Source organism: Ranitomeya variabilis, chromosome 2, assembly GCF_051348905.1.
Source record: "Ranitomeya variabilis isolate aRanVar5 chromosome 2, aRanVar5.hap1, whole genome shotgun sequence".
Lineage (NCBI taxonomy): Eukaryota > Metazoa > Chordata > Amphibia > Anura > Dendrobatidae > Ranitomeya > Ranitomeya variabilis.
This window is the reverse complement of record NC_135233.1, coordinates 222352560-222370461: the sequence shown is the minus strand read 5'-3', so window position 1 is coordinate 222370461 and position 17902 is coordinate 222352560. Positions and strand designations below refer to the sequence as shown.

The 17902-nt window shown below is 44.7% G+C and overlaps 1 protein-coding gene across 7 annotated transcripts in view; it reads right to left on the bottom strand.

Annotated features, from left to right (window-relative positions):
• The window catches only part of WHRN (whirlin), a 322874-nt gene extending 309162 nt beyond the window's left edge, over positions 1–13712 (bottom strand). For 2 of the 7 annotated variants that reach the window (XM_077283715.1, XM_077283718.1), the window contains exons 1-2: positions 13110–13712; positions 11553–12600 (exon numbers count right to left, since the gene is read on the bottom strand). In XM_077283715.1, coding sequence (XP_077139830.1) covers positions 11553–12491 — 939 coding nt within the window. In that variant the 5' untranslated portion in view covers positions 12492–12600; positions 13110–13712. Of the gene's footprint in view, positions 1–11161; positions 11222–11552; positions 13088–13109 lie in introns of those variants that run through there. The other 5 variants (XM_077283717.1, XM_077283719.1, XM_077283721.1 and 2 more) reach the window with 3 other exon arrangements.
• Positions 13713–17902: the final 4190 nt, after the last annotated feature.

Sequence of the window (17902 nt, the reverse complement as noted above, 5' to 3'; positions counted from 1 at the left end):
CTGGCTGTGACGCTCAGGTCAGAGGGCGCGGTGACGTAGTCAGTGCGCGCCCTCTGCTGAGCGTCAGTGCTGGAGACGGAGCCGCACGAGGAGCAGGTAAAAATTGAAAGCGCCGGCGTCCTGAGCGAAGAGAGGTGAGTATGTGATTTTTTTATTGCAGCAGCAGCAGCAGCATTATATATTGCACAGCTTTATATGGAGTATCTATGGGGCAATAATCAACGGTGCAGAGCATTATATATGGCACAGCTTTCTATGGAGCATCTATGGGGCCATAATGAACGGTGCAGAGCATTATATATGGCACAGCTTTATATGGAGCATCTATGGGGCCATAATGAACGGTGCAGAGCATTCTATATGGCACAGCTTTCTATGGAGCATCTTTGGGGTCATAATGAACGGTGCAGACCTATATATATGGCACAGATTTATATGGAGCATCTATGGGGCCATAATGAACGGTGCAGAGCATTCTATATGGCACAGCTTTATATGGAGCATCTATGGGGCAATAATCAACGGTATGGAGCATTATATGTGGCACAGCTTTATATGGAGCATCTATGGGGCAATAATGAACGGTATGGAGCATCTATTTTTATTTTTGAAATTCACCGGTAGCTGCTGCATTTCCTACCCTAGGCTTATACTCGAGTCAATAAGTTTTCCCAGTTTTTTGTGGCAAAATTAGGGGGGTCGGCTTATACTCGGGTCGGCTTATACTCGATTATATACGGTATCCCCTCTACTCCTCCTTGGTCAGACCTCATCTGGAATACTGTGTCCAGTTTTGGGCACCGCATTTAAAAAGAAGACATGAACAAAATAGAGCAAATTCAGAGAAGAGCGACCAGAACGGTGACCAGACTGCAAAGTATGTCCTACGAAGAACGGTTAGAGGATTTAGGAATGTTTAGCTTGCAAAAGAGAAGAATGAGAGGAGACTTAATAGATGTCTACAAATATATTGAGGGCTGTCACATTGTAGAGGGATCAGCTTTATTCTCATTTGAACAAAAAAACCTAGAAGCAATGGGATGAAACTGAAAGGGAGAAGATACAGATTAGATATTAGAACAAACTTTTTGACAGTGATGGTGATCAATGAGTGGAACAGGCTGTCACGAGAGGAGGTGAGTTCTCCTTCAATTGAAGTCATCAAACTGGCTGTACAGACATCTGTCTGAGATGATTAAGTGAATCTTGCATTGAGCAGGGGGTTGGACCAGATGACCCAGGAGGTCCCTTCCAACTCTACCATTCTATGATTCTATGTGAACCTCCTCTCCTCTTATCTGCTGGAATCTCTGGCGCCTCTCCTTAATAATAGGCTCCATGTGATGTCATGTCCATGTCACACCGGGTCTACAAATGAGAAGAGGCTCTGGGGATTCCGGGAGGTAGGATGGTGTTCGCAGAGAAGTGGTCTGGCCATCATAAACGACTCAGGTGACTGCTGCGCTATGGTCCTGTGAATGTTTTGAATGATATCTAACAGTGCTACCAACAGTATGTACAGCAAAAATAATCTCTACCGTGCCCAAAAGGTAGTATCACCATACAGTGTTCAAATAATAATAATACTAAATACCGTATATGATATCTAAAAAAAATCGCTATAAACATCAATATTAAGTATGATAGCAGTCGCAAGCATTAGCTTTCAGCCCTGTGTGGCTGCACTATTCCTCATAGACCAGCCATAGGCATAAATTATGCGTTATGGTCTGAAAAAAATGTGCATTCATTCATACATAGGTAAGATCCATTACAAAGTTGCTTACTAGGACCATAGTCACTATGGCAGTTATGTATCTGTTTTACATGTGGAGATATTTGGTTTAATGTCCGTATATTCCTTTATTTGCTATTTCGCTGGTACTTCATCCCATATGGGAACGTTCACTTGTCCTGATAATGGTTCAGCAAAACTCTGTTTTTTAAACAAATTGTTCTAAAAGAAACGTTCCTGAAAATGTTTTTATGGGAAACGACTATCCCAATAACAATGTGATCGTTGTTTTAACATATGGCGTCCCCAGCCATGTTTTTCACCATTGAAGATAATGGGATAGAAAACACTACAATGCGAGCAATAAAAACAATGCGGTTTCTTAACTGCAATGTTATTAGGATGTTAATGTATCCTAGTCACTGTAAAGTTGTTACAATTAATACATTAAGCAACATCAGCTAATGACTCATTTACATATGGCTGGGGATTTGTGGTAGCTATTATGCATGGTATTGGCGCAACATTCTCTAGACACCAAACAGCCTGTAACATCTGTACACATATTTTAGTTCTAAGGGATTCCATATAAAAGTGTGCGAAGTTGTTGCCAGGCACAAGCAACATCTATTCATCAAGAACAACTAGTAATATTCAGAAATCTAAATTTAGGTATTGTTATCCACGCTATTCACACCTACAGGACATCTAGGCAAAGGGATACATATGCAAAGACATACACTGCTCAAAAAAATAAAGGAAACAGAATATAACTCCAAGTAAAACAAACTTCTGTGAAATCAAACTGTCCACTTAGGAAGTAACACTGATTGACAATCAATTTCACATGCTGTTGTGCAAATGGAATAGACAACAGATGGAAATTATTGGCAAGTATCAAGACACACTCAATAAAGGAGTGGTTCTGCAGGTGGGGACCACAGACCACATCTCAGTACCAATGCTTTCTGGCTGATGTTTTGGTCACTTTTGAATGTTGGTTGTGCTTTCACACTCGTGGTAGCATGAGACAGACTCTACAACCCACTCAAGTGGCTCAGGTAGTGCAGCTCATCCAGGATGGCACATCAATGGGAGCTGTGGCAAGAAGGTTTGCTTTGTCTGTCAGCGTAGTGTCCAGAGGCTGGAGGCGCTACCAGGAGACAGGCCAATACACCAGGACACGTGGAGGGGGCCGTAGGAGGGCAACAACCCAGCAGCAGGACCGCTACCTCAGCCTTTGTGCAAGTAGGAACAAGGAGGAACAGGAGGAGCACTGCCAGAGCCCTGCGAAATGACCTCCAGCAGGCCACAAATGTGCATATGTCTGCACAAACAGTTAGAAATCAACTCCATGAGGATGGTCTAAGTACCCGATGTCCACAGATGGGGTTGTGCTCACAGCCCAACTCTGTGCAGGACGCTCGGCATTTACCACAGAACACCAGGATTGGCAAATTCGCAACTGGGTCCTGTGCTCTTCACAGATGAAAGCAGGTTCACACTGAGCACATGTTACAGACATGACAGAATCTGGAGACGCCGTGGAGAGTGATCTGCTGCCTGCAGCATCCTTCAGCATGACCGGTTTGGCAGTGGGTCAGTAATGGTGTGGGGTGGCATTTCTTGGAGGGCCGCACAGCCCTCATGTGCTCGCCAGAGGTAGCCTGACTGCCATTAGGTACCGAGATGAGATCATCAGACCCCTTGTGAGACCATATGCTGGTGAGGTTGGCCCTGGGTTCCTCCTAATGCAGGGCAATGCCAGACCTCATGTGGCTGGAGTGTGTCAGCAGTTCCTGCAAGATGAAGGCATTGAAGCTATGGACTAGCCTATCCATTCCCCAGACCTGAATCCGATTGAACACATCTGGGACATCATGTCTCGCACCATCCACCAACGTCATGTTGCACCACAGACTGTCCAGGAGTTAACGGATGCTTTAGTCCAGGTCTGGGAGCAGATCCCTCAGGAGACCATCCGCCGCCTCATCAGAAGCATGCCCAGGCATTGTAGGGAGGTCATACAGGCACGTGGAGGCCACACACACACACACTACTGAGCATCATTTCCTTGTTTTGAGGCATTTCCACTGAAGTTGGATCAGCCTGTAACTTCATTTTCAACTTTGATTTTGAGCATCATTCCAACTCCAGACCTCCGTGGGATATTAGTTGTGATTTACATTGATAATTTTTATGTTTTATTGTTCTCAACACATTTTACTATATACTGAATAAAGATTTACAACTGGAATATTTCATTCAGTGATATCTAGGATGGCGGATTTTAGTGTTCCCTTTATTTTTTTGAGCAGTCTATATATAAAAAGCTGCACAACACACAAAAACACCTCTGGTGGTGTATTACTACTACTACTGTTCTTGGCTCTAGCTCCTGTGCTTTCGCTCTGCATCTGCTCTTGTGGTCTTTCTCTACCTATTCTTAAGTCCCTACCGGTTCTTCCAGTGTACCAGCCTTGTCCGCCTGTCCTGCCAGAGAGCCAGCCGCACCTGCCTGCCTACCAGAGAGCCAGCCTGCCTGCCAGTGTCTCTGTTGTACCCGTCTGCCTGCCTGTGTCCCAGCCGTGCCCGCCTGTCTGTCAGAGTGCCAGCCATGCCCACTTGCCTGTCTATGTTCCGTTCTCCAGTGGGATCAGCAGCCACAGCCAGACACCACCCTGGAGTAGCACCTGGTAGCTTTCTGCCGCACAAGTCTGACCTCACCATCAGAGGCTCCAGCGAATACCGAGGAAGCTACTTAGTTATGCCCCTTCCAGAGTAATCTGGTCTGTGGCACAGGGGGGCCACTCCCCCGCACGCCCGCGCCAATCAGTCTGGGTGCGAGCGTGACATATCTTAGGTCAGTTAAAAAACGTATTGGCGGTCATTAAGGGGTTAAAACTGGGAAAATGTATTGACTCGACTATAAGCCGGGTATGCATTGTCCCCTCAAACCTAATAATAATAATAATTTTTATTTATATAGCGCCAACATATTCCGCAGAACTTTACAATTAAGCGGGGAGATGTACAAACAATAAATTCGGGATGAGTTAAGGCAATTTAAACAGTGACATTAGGAGTGAGGTCCCTGCTCGCAAGCTTACAATCTACAAGGAAATGGGGGGGACACAATAGGTGAAAAGTGCTTGTTATTTCAGGTCTGGCAATTATAATAAATAGGGATTTTCATACAAAGCTGCATGATCCGGTCATCAGCCCGTGTGTTTAAGTGCAGTTATCATGTGCATGGAGGGTATGAAGACAGATGTATAGTAGGGTGCAGATTCAGAGTAATATTTGGAAGGAGGGAACAGGGCAAAGTTAGTTTACTGAGTAGTTGATGTGGTAGGCATGTTTGAAGAGATGGGTTTTCAAAGCACGCTTGAATAGGTTGTGGTAGTTGATCACCTGACTAAAGCTGCTCATTTTGTTCCGTGCACCGGCCTCCCCTCAGCTAAAGATACAGTGAACTTGGTTATACAGAATGTCTTTCGGTTGCATGGGGTTCCGGATGAGATCATCTCTGACCGTGGAGTACTGTTCACTTCAAGATTCTGGAAGGGGTTTTGCTCTGCACTCAATATTAATGTCTGCCTCTCTTCCGCTTACCATCCCCAGACAAATGGTCAGACTGAGCGTACCAACCAGACGCTGGAACAATATCTAAGATGCTATGTCAGCCATCTCCAGGATGATTGGTTGGAGTTGCTGCCGTTAGCCGAATTTTCATATAACAATTCTCAGAGTGCCTCCACTAAATTTACACCTTTCTTTGCCAATCTGGGTTATCATCCGTGTATCTTACCTAGGTCTCCAATTAATTCTCCGGTTCCCGCAGTGGAGGAAAGGCTGACTGCGATGAGGCAAAATCTGGAGGTTCTGAAGGAATCCCTGACCACAGCTCAAGAACGTTATAAGAGATCGACTGATAGATTCCGTAAACCTGCACCCATGTTCAAGGTAGGAGATTCCGTGTGGTTAGCAACTAAGAATCTGAAGTTAAACGTTCCTTCACAAAAACTTGGACAGAAATTCATTGGCCCTTTCAAGATCAACGGTATTGTGAGCTCTGTGGCCTGCTGGCTGAAGCTGCCTAGGACTATGATGGTACACCCAGTTTTTCATGTATCTTTACTAAAGCCTGTATCTCCTAATACCTTCCAGGGACGTGTTGTGCCACCTTCGCAGCCTGTGGTGATTGATGGGCAAGAACAATTTGTGGTGGAGGAAATTATTGATTCCAGGATTCGCAGGAATTGGCTTCAATATCTGATAAGATGGCAGGGATATCCCCCTGAGGAAGACTCTTGGGAACCTGTGGAAAACATCAATGCCCAACAGAAGATTTCTCGTTTTCATCAGAGATTCCCTGAGAAACCAGGTCCAGGATCGTCCTGAGGCCGCTTCTAAGGAGGGAGTAATGTCAGGACTCTGAACATTTTTTATTACCTTTTGTGCATTACTGCCCTTTTCCAAGATGGCGTATTTGGTCTCATGTGCACTGTGTCTTCCTGCTATAAAACTCCACCCCAGCCTTCAGTCTGTGTTAGAGTATTCTGCCTTGCATCCAGCTCCTGACCCTGGTGGCTCCCTGGCTATATACCTGCTCCTGTGAACCTGTGTGGTGATCCTGCTACTCTGCTCTGACTTCCTGCTGCATTCACTAGTTTCCAGTAATCCTCCTTCATCTGCTGCTCATGTTTACTTCCATCTGCATTTGCTGGACATGTAAGCTGTTGCTGCTCTGCAAAAACCTGAGACTATTACCCAGGCCTCCCTGGTTGAGCTAAGATATTACTTGAACTGACTTATAAGCATATCTATCTGTGTTTGGACTAAAACAAGGACTTATTCGTGTCAAGTATCCTCAAGAATAATTGTGCTTCATAGACTTTCTGCGTGATTGCATTTTCCTCTGAAGTTTCCAATAGACTGCTAAGCTGCATTTAATATTTACACCAAGTGTTGTGCACTTGAGTTTCTCTCTGCACCTGTTTGAATCACTGTGTGATAATATAGACTTTACCACTTATAAAACTGTGTCCTGTAGTTGTCTTGTTCCATGCAAAGAGTCTCCTGAGTTATCCCCTATAATTATTACAGTTTGGTAAGAGGGAGACCGATTAGAAGAGAGTGGCAGTACTCCAGACGAGAATGAATAAGAGCGACAATAAGAGTCTTAGCAGTTTCAATGGTGAGAAAAGGTCGGATTCTGGAGATGTTTTTAAGATGCAGGTGACAAGAACGAGTGAGTGATCGGATATAGGGAGTAAAGGAAAGTTCAGTGTCGAATATGACCCCAAGACAGCGGGCATGCTGCTTGGGAGTTATGGTTGAACCCTCCAGGGTAATTTTGATGTTGGGTAGAGTGAGGTTAGTAGAAGGGAGAAACACAAGAAGTTCAGTTTTGGAGAGATTTAGTTTCAGGTAGAGGGAGGACATGATGTTAGAGACAGCAGATAGACAATCCTTGGTATTTTGAATTAGGGTAGGGGTGATGTCGGGGGAAGAAGTGTATAATTGGGTGTCATCAGCATAGAGATGGTACTGGAACCCAAATCTGCTAATTGTTTGTCCAATAGGGGCCGTGTATAGAGAGAAGAGGAGGGGGCTTAGGACTGAGCCTTGTGGAACCCCGATAGTAAGGCTACTTTCACACTAGCGCGTGCACTGCACGTCGGTATGCGTCGTTTTGTAGAAAAAACGCATCCTGCAAAAGTGCTTGCAGGATGCGTTTTTTCTCCATAGACTAGCATGAGCGACGCAGTGCGACGCATTGCCACACGTCGCAACCGTCGTGCGACGGTTGCGTCGTGCTGCGTCGGACCGTTGCCACCAAAAAACGTTGCATGTAACGTTTTTTGGTGCGTCGTGTGTCCAGCATTTCCGCCCCCTCCTCCCCGCACCTCACAGTGGGGCAGCGGATGTGCTTAAAAACAGCATCCGCTGCCCCGTTGTGCGGCGCATTCACTGCTAGCGTCGGTACGTCGCAACGACGCAATTCGTTGTGCGTCGTACGACGCTAGTGTGAAAGTAGCCTAAGGGGACAAGGAGAGGAAGAGGAGCCGGAGTGAAGGAGCGGTCAGAGAGGTAGGGGGAGAACCAGGAGAGGGCTGTGTCCTTGAGGCCTATAGAGCGGAGCATAGTGAGGAGGAGCTGGTGATCCACAGTGTCAAATGCGGCAGAAAGATCCAGGAGAATCAGCAGAGAGCAATGACCTTTAGGTTTAGCTGTTAGTAGATCATTAGAGACTTTAGTGAGGGCAGTTTCAGTGGAGTGTAAAGAGCGGAAACCAGATTGTAAGGGGTCAAAAAGAGAGTTATCCGAGAGATAGCGGATTAGATGGGAGTGGACCAAGCATTCCAGGAGTTTTGAGATGAAGGAAAGGTTAGAGACAGGTCTGTAGTTAGCAGTGCAGTTCTGGTCCAGGGATGGATTTTTAAGTAAAGGGGTTATGATGGCATGTTTAAATGAGGAGGGAAAGATACCGGAAGAAAGAGAGAAGTTAAATATTTTAGTCAGGTGAGTGGTGACCACTGGTGAGAGAGACTGCAGGATATGTGAAGGAATGGGGTCACTGTTGCACATTGTAGGCCGAGCAGAAGCGAGGAGCTTGGAAACTTCTTCTTCTGAAACAGGCTCAAAGATGTCTAGTGAGCTTGATGTGCGGCAGGGAAGGGGATCCAGGCACTGAGGAGATTGCGCTGAGATATCCTGATGGATGTGGTTGATTTTTTCTAAGAAATACGTGGCCAGATCCTCACCGCTGAGGTTGGTGATGGGGGCCTGTACTTTAGGTTTCAGGAGGGAGTAAACCTATCCTGGTATGCATGGCTCATCATCCCCATCCTTGTCTGCATGGCTCCTTATCCCTATCCTGGTATGCATGGCTCCTTATCCCTATCCTGGTATGCATGGCTCCTTATCCCTATCCTTGTATGCATGGCTCCTCATCCCTATCCTGGTATGCATGGCTCCTTATCCCCATTCTTGTATGCATGGCTCCTTATCCCTATCCTTGTATGCATGGCTCCTTATCCCTATCCTTGTATGCATGGCTCCTTATCCCTATACTTGTATGCATGGCTCCTCATTCCTATCCTGGTATGCATGGCTCCTTATCCCTATCCTGGTATGCATGGCTCCTTATCCCTATCCTTGTATGCATGGCTCCTCAATCCTGAGGAACCACATCTCTATAGTCCTAAGAGGCTGTTATGCACATGTGGTCTTATAATGCGTCAGTCATGACTTGCATAGATCCTAACCTTTCGATGATCTTTACATTGGCCAATGCTATGATCATTGACTCAGAGTTTACCAAAAGCCAACAATCCAACCATATACCAAATATTTTGCTTGTTCAGATTGGCTCTTATATTTCCCAGAATGCCAGTGTAATAAGTATTGGAATAGAATAAGTCAAATGAGCATCAATACGAGGATTTTTTTCTGTACAGACATATGGTTACACAGGGCAAATGGAAGGTCTTCTTGTAATTGCATACTTGTCATTTTACATTGCAATACATTTGTTTCTTACACAGACTTCAATAACTAATGTTGACAACAAGTATGTTATTATTCATTATATGAATTGGAGGCAAGTGTAGATAAATAGACCCTATTGATGTTAAAGAGGACCTGTAAAAAATCCCTAAGCTCCCTTGATTCTGCTGCTCTTTTTCATTTTGTTCTGCGTCTCTCCTTTGCTAAGATATCACATTTGTTTCTTCTGCAGCACAGTATGTGAAATCTCCACTTTTCAGTCTAACTGGGCTTTAGAGTCTTCTCTGGGGTTGTGTGCTTTCACTGCTCCTTCTCCAATTATGCCAATCAGACCTCAGCATCTAAATCTGATAAGACTGATAGATCAGCTGCTGAGATGTGATTGGCAGCATTTGGGAGAGAAGACTGTGAAGAAACGCCCAGTTGGAGGGTAAACAAGAGATTTCATATAGTGTGCTCCAGGAGAAACAAATGTGAATATCTCTGCCATGGAGTGATGCAGCGCAAAATGGAAGCAAGCATCAGAATCAAGGGAGCTCAGGGATTTTTAGATGGTATTTAACTCTATTTTGTAGCAAGCGACATGTCCTCTTTAAGGCCTTAACAAAATCACTGGCGTGGCAATTCCAGAGGAACCATTAGTTTTAATATTCAATATGATCCAGTTTGTCACCCTCCACTACCTACAGGCCGCAACACACGTACAATGGTAATCTGCAGATCCCCACCCACCAATGAACACTGATACAAAGCCAACGTTGGAGGGTCTTACCCACTGAATCAACACTTAATTTCACTGTTTTTTTCCAACCTGATCTATATGGGGCACACTCCATGGGTAATTACAAAAACAGTATGTTCCTTTTGCACTTGATCTTAGGAGTGCCAGGTTATATCAGTCTACCTCATCACAATTGGTGTCATTCTAATAAAATGGACCACCACGTGATCTCTTGGGTGATTGTCAGGTCCGTGATGGCTCCCTTTTCTTTCTCCCACACCTTTTGTCTGCTCTCTTCCTTAGGTTGTATCATGGAAATGGTGTTCTTGGCAAATGTTAGGTGTTAGCTACTTTCTTTTGGATCTAGTTATACTACCTCATGCCCCGGTAATGGCATAGTCTGTATTGTGGACTATTTATCCCCAGCATTCTGGACACTGAGGACTTCCCTCTGCTCCAACTTATACTGTATTCTTTCTGGGCATAGATATTTGCCCGTGCCTGCATGTTACATTGTCATGAACCTTTTATTTTTTGTTTTATTTCTATATATGATTTCTAAAATCTAGTGCATTTTTCAACCAGCAGGCAAAAAGAGGCAAATAAGATGTGTTAATTTTTTACTTACTGATAGACTGACTGAGTATCAGATGCATCATATGCTTTATAAGTGCTCCTTTTTGACCCCTCAACCTTCATTTCAAGGGGCTTTTTTTTTTTTTTAAATCGGGGCACTTGCTTTTCTGAATTAGGACATCATAATGTATTCTATTTCACAGAAAGCACAGTATTTAGTTGTCAAAATTTCATTCTTTTTTGAAAGCTATGATAAACCTAATCCAACAAAGCACAAAACATACAAAAACAGCAACCATACTCTGAAGTGAAGCACACCAACACATGCTCAGGCTTGTAAAGGTATAATTTACATATATATCTACAAATGTTTTGTCATGTTGTTGAACAAATAGCATCTCAGCTGTCACATTAAAATGCAGATATTAAGGGAATACATTTCAGGGATGGCTATAAGGTATTTCTGAACACATAGAGAGTTTATCAAATAGACAATTTATAATAGAAATAGACTACTTTATTGCCTTACAGAATTTGTATTATTTATATTATTTATTTTTTCTAATATTTAAAGGCAGGAAACTGTATTACATAATAAAATACGTTTTAGTCACCTTCTTAAACCTCTGAAGTTCCAGCGCTAACGCTTCGGTGGTCTCTGATGGTCTTGTAACGCTGACGTCATGTCCACCATATACATCACTATTGCAGCCAATTGACGGTTTGTACAACAAACAGTAGCTCAGGCTAGTTATTGGCTGCAATGATGGACATGATGTTATTGTTATAGGGCCAGTGGAGACCACTGGAGCGGAAGGCAGGAGCATAAGGGGATTAAATAGATGAGTAATGCCTCTGACATAGACGTCATGGAAGATACCTGTACATTAATCTGTCACAGTCTGGCACCACTCAGTCATTGAACTTTTTTTGGGTTGACACCTTGATAGACATACTTGTAGGAACGTGGTCTACAAGTGAGAGAAATAGTTAAAAGTAACTTACCTTAACCGCCTCACTGTGGGTGACTCTGTCAAGTGATCGCCCATTCGCTTTTATAATCTGGTCTCCAATTTTCAGTCCTTCTGTTTCTGCCAAAGAACCAGGTTCAACCAGCGACACATAAATACCAATACCATGTTCTACGCCACCACGAATACTGAATCCAAGACCCTCTTGGTTTTTGCTTCTTTTAAGTATAACCTGTCTAACATCGGGTTTGGTGTCAGCAGATGTGGAGCTTTGGTGGCTGAACCCTGATGATGCTCCAGGATATGAAGCTCCAGATACCAAGCTAGGACTAAATGATTGATTGCTAAAGGCAGGAGCTGTCCCTGGTACCGAAGGGCTAAATCCGGGAACTGTCTGTGATATTATAGGGCTAAATCCAGGATTTATCCCTTGTCTTGAATTGCTATAAGAAGGAGCATTTCCTGTTGTTGTGGTACTAAAGGCAAGGTTTGTGCCTGGCAATGGTGAAGTGAAAGCAGCAGTTGTTCCTGAAATTGGGGTACTAAATGCTGAAACCCCATCACATAAAATCCCACTAAATCCAGAGGATCCAGGGGTCAAATCCTTTATATACAACCCCTCTGAAGTATACTGGTCAAATAGTAATTGGTCAGACCGTGGGATAACAAGACGCAGCATAGGGAAAAGTTGCCTCTGGTCCTGGGGGCGCAATATAAGGCGCAGTGTCCTCACCAGGTCAAACACATTTCTCCGAGAGTGGTAAAGTCTCAAACAGTGCAAAAGCTGTTCCCGCTCAGGGTCACTTAAGAGTCTGTTCAGAGCTCCATGCAGCCTACGTACATTTGAGGAGAGGACACGTCCGATATCCGCCGAGCAAATAGAGCCAGATGATGATGAATGGATGGACCCTGTTAGAGACTGGTGTATGGAGCCCCTTGGCGAGGGGTGAAGAGTACCTGGCTCAGAATTCATTGCCCAGTGGCTGAAGGTAGTGTTAGAGTATCCTACATGTGAGCAACTTTAATGATCCCATGAGGCACTTCTGCATGCCAGACCTTCTGTACGGTGTTCTTAGCAGGACCTGATGAAGAAAAAATAAAATTCTTTTGAGCTCAGTCAATTTCTCCTATGTAACCACCAATGATTTCTAAGATTCAGTCTCGTTTTGCCAATATACAATTCAAAATTGCAGCATCAAGGTCTTCGGCATCTCATGGTCTAGTGTTTCCATGATTCCCTCTCGCAGTCGAGCTCCCCTGTAACACTCAGTCGTTCACAGTATTGTAAGTCTCTGCTTCTGCTTCATTCGCTGTCCTCCCTCCCCCTCTTCGCCTTCTCTATTTCTCAAGGTGATTCTCTGGGTCTGTTGCCCTCTTCTCTTTCCTGTTCTCTGTAAACCACAATGAATACCGGGCACCTTTCCTCTTCCCACAACCATCAAATCCCTCTTCTAGTATTTCTGGCTCTATTATCTGTAGTGGTTCTAATTCCAGAAAGTCTATTTTTTAACACCCCCTCTCCATTTCCTTAAGAGTACTGCTTCAAATTCGGAATCCCATTCATCCCCCTTTCAAGCTCTATTGCACTCACCTGGTCTCTCTTTCAGAAAAAAAGCCACATCTTTCGGTGGCTCAGACTCCTTTTCGTCTTCTCGTCATTCTTTCACAGTCTAACAGGTGTCATTCCATACCTCTCCGATCCAGGTGATGAATTTCACACACGGTAGATGTCTCTCTCCATCTGTCATATTATACAGGTCATTCTTTTCTTTTCTATGGACACAGGTACTCGGCAGTCTCTTTGTAGACGGTTGAAGTCTTTGATGTTATCTCTTTTTCCGAGGATTCCACGACTTAATTTCCTATTATTCTTATTTCTAATGGTGTCTGATGAAATATTTAATTCATGTCGAAAAATTTCTCTTACTTTCAATTTCTTGTTAAAATGAGATGGTCCTCTTCCAAAATTAGACAGTGTTACAATATTGTTAGTGTACTCTTCTTTACTCTCTTAATTGGTCTAATTGTTTCTTACCCCTTTCGATGATTCGATAAAAGCACTTGGATGAATTTTGGGGATCTGTAATGTTCTCGGATAGACTAGCCTCCGTCATCCACTCTCTCTGCAGTATTTCCTAGGCTCTCCCAGGTAGTTGTGTCAGTGTTCCCCTTGTCTCTGACTGTCACAGGTGTCTCTCAGTACATCTCTTGGTCTCTCCCGGATCTGACGTCCCCCAGTAATGTCACCGTTGCCTGGAGACTGAGAAGACAACACTAATATGCACAGAGCTTAACCCTGCACTGCCAGACGGCTATGCATCAATCTTGGGAGTCTAATACTCCAAACATAACCCTTAACACGCCTAAAGCCTGCAACGCCAGCTGCTGTCGAGACACAATAAGTCTTTACTGAGTTCAATACTTGGGGTCAGTACCTAAAGGCAGGTCCTCATCATAGCACACAGAAACTCGGAAGCCGACACAAATATATAATATTTATAATATCTATTACCAATAGTAAGGCTAATATTAATCGTCCACCACATGCAATAAAATCACATGTTTTACATTTTTTATAGATCAGTTTACTGAGATTATGCTATAGGGGTAGACACACCTTTGGTGCAAGCTGTGCACCCGCATAGGGGCACAAGTGATATAAAACCCCAATTTTAGCTCCAAAGCGCCAAGCAGATTCTGTCACAGATACATGAAGGGGGCATTATATTAAGCTGTTGTACTAAAGGGCACATCTACTTTTTTTTGGCACTTTTGTCTGTGTCCGCCTCTGTTGGGTCAAAAGGACTATTCTTCTCCATGCGCCTACTAGAGGGGGTTTCATTTCTCAGGACCTGCTTCTATGGGGTTATTCCACCAATAGCATTTAAAGGGAATCTGTCAGCCCGTTTTTGCTATGTAAGCTGAGAGCAGCATGATATAGGGACAGAGAGGCTGATTCAAGAGATGGATCAATTACTGGGCTGCTTGCTGCAGTTTTGATAAAATCCCTGTTTTCTCTGCTATAGATGAAGCAATGGTCAGAATGTTCATCTGTGTATAACCCCGCCCACACCCCTGATTGGCAGCTTCCTGTATGCATTATCAGCAAGCTGCCAATGAGTGGTGGGGCGGGGCTACACTGATTAGCCTGACTAGCCTACACGTGAGACCTAGTCATGCAGTGATAATCTCCTACTGATAAAACACTGATTGCATTGAAACTACAACACACAGCCTAGTAAATGACACAACTCCAGAATCGGTGGCTCTTGCTCTATATTATCCTGATAATAGATAGCAAAAACCTGCTGACATATTTCATTTAACACCTATCCATATGATAGAGGGAGTTGAACGGTTGATCAAAGTTGTTTAAAGGAAAGTTGTCATTAGATTCATGCTGTTTGGACCACGGGCAGCATGTATTAGACACTAACTTTGTGATTGCAGCCAGGTATGCTGGGCTACAGAGAAAACAGGCTTTGAAATGTCGTCCAGGTACTATGAGTTATGGATTACTAGTCTGCTTCTGCCTGCCCACCTCTAGTTGACTAACAGGTCTATATCTGTGTGTGTAGATAGGGAGAGACCTGTCAGTGAAATGGATAGGGGCAGGCATCTACTTAAGACTATTCATCCAAAATTCATAGGTCCTGATTCATTAAAATGGTTAGGCCAGAATTGTTGATACTAAGTGGTGGAAAAATGGTGCGTGTTATGGTTACCCCAATGACCATGGGAAAAAAAATACAAAACGGACTAGCTCTCGGGTGATGGAAACTAAGGTCGACCGTGACCTGAACCTGACCCAACACTTACAGTAGCCGGGGGATGTACCTACGATGCCCTAGACACCACGCGCCAGCCGGAGATCTAACTACCCCTATAAGAGGAATATACAGGCCTACCTTACCTCCAGTGAGGAACCCCAAAAGATGATAGTAGGCCCCCACAGATATTGACGGTGAGTTCAGAGGAAATGACATACGTAGGATGAACAGCAGATTTAGCACAGTGAGGTCCGCTTACTAGATAGCAGAAGGACAGGAAAGAGTTACTTCACGGTCGACCTAAAAATCACTATTCAAAAACACCATCCAGAAATTACTTTAAACTCCAGTGACAACTCATGCCACTGGAGTAGTAATTTTCTGTCCACAAGAGCTTCCAGCACTGAAGAGTCACATTGCAGATAGCTGGACAAAAATAGCAAAACAAGAAACAAAATTCAACTTAGCTGAACTGGGACTTGAGGCAGGTGAATGCAACAGAATGCTACTAGCACATTGTTGGCCGGCATGTGACTAACAGCCAAGCAGCCTTAAATAGGAAACTCCCCAAGAGGGTGGCGACAGGTAATCAGAGATGGAGGAAGGCACATAAGAGACACTACCATAACAGACCACCGGGGGAGCCCACAAACCGAATTCACAACAGTACCCCCCCCTTAAGGAGGGGGCACCGAACCCTCACCAGAACCACCAGGGCGACCTGGATGAGCACTATGAAATGCACGAACCAAATCGGGAGCATGAACATCGGATGCTGTCACCCAAGAATTATCCTCCTGGCCATAACCTTTCCACTTAACCAGATACTGAAGTTTCCGTCTGGAAACACGGGAGTCCAAGATCTTTTCCACCACATACTCCAATTCACCCTCAACCAACACAGGAGCAGGTGGATCAGCAGAAGGAACAACCGGTACCTCATACCTCCGCAATAATGACCGATGGAAAACATTATGGATATTAAAAGATGCTGGGAGGTCCAAACGAAAGGACACAGGATTAAGAACCTCCAGAATCCTATAAGGGCCGATAAACCGAGGCTTAAACTTAGGAGACGAGACCTTCATAGGAACAAATCGAGAAGACAGCCACACCAGGTCCCCAACACAAAGACGAGGACCAATACGCCGATGACGATTAGTGAACTGTTGAGTCTTCTCCTGGGACAACTTCAGATTGTCCACAACCTGTCCCCAAATCTGATGCATCCTATCAACCACAGCATCCACTCCAGGACAATCCGAAGACTCCAATTGACCGGACGAAAACCGAGGGTGAAACCCTGAATTACAAAAAAATGGAGAAACCAAAGTGGCAGAACTAGCCCGATTGTTAAGGGCAAACTCTGCCAATGGCAAAAAGTCAAGCCAATCATCCTGATCAGCGGACACAAAACACCTCAAGTAAGTCTCCAAGGTCTGATTAGTACGCTCAGTCTGGCCATTAGTCTGAGGATGGAATGCAGACGAAAAAGACAAATCGATACCCATCCTGGCACAGAACGTCCGCCAAAATCTAGACACAAACTGAGTACCCCTGTCAGACACTATATTCTCAGGAATACCATGCAAACGCACCACATTCTGAAAAAATAGAGGAACCAACTCAGAGGAGGAGGGCAATTTGGGTAAAGGTACCAAATGAACCATCTTGGAAAAACGGTCACAAATCACCCAGATGACAGACATCCTACGAGAAACCGGAAGGTCAGAAATAAAGTCCATAGAGATGTGCGTCCAAGGCCTCTTAGGAATAGGCAAGGGCAACAACAACCCACTGGCCCTAGAACAGCAGGGCTTGGCCCGAGCACAAACATCACAAGACTGCACAAACATGCGCACATCTCGAGACAAAGAAGGCCACCAGAAGGACCTAGACACCAAATCCCTGGTGCCAAAAATTCCAGGATGACCTGTCAACGCGGAAGAATGAACCTCCGAGATAACTCTACTGGTCCAATCATCAGGGACAAACAGTCTACCAGGCGGACAGCGATCAGGCCTATCCACCTGAAACTCCTGCAAAGAACGCCGCAGGTCTGGGGAGACAGCTGACAATATCACCCCATCCTTCAGGATGCCGGTAGGTTCGGAATCACCAGGCGAGTCAGGCTCAAAACTCCTAGAGAGGGCATCCGCCTTCACATTCTTGGACCCAGGCAGATATGACACCACAAAGTTAAATCGGGAGAAAAACAACGACCAGCGCGCCTGTCTAGGATTCAGACGCCTGGCCGACTCAAGATAAATTAGATTCTTGTGGTCAGTGAGGACCACCACCTGGTGTCTAGCACCCTCAAGCCAATGACGCCACTCCTCAAACGCCCACTTCATGGCCAGAAGTTCCCGATTTCCCACATCATAATTTCGCTCAGCGGGCGAAAACTTTCGGGAGAAAAATGCACATGGTCTCATTACTGAGCAGTCAGGATCTTTCTGCGACAAAACTGCACCTGCTCCGATCTCCGAAGCATCCACCTCAACCTGGAACGGAAGTAACACATCAGGTTGGCGCAACACAGGAGCGGAAGAAAAGCGGCGCTTAAGCTCTTGAAAGGCCTCCACAGCCGCAGAGGACCAATTAGCAACATCAG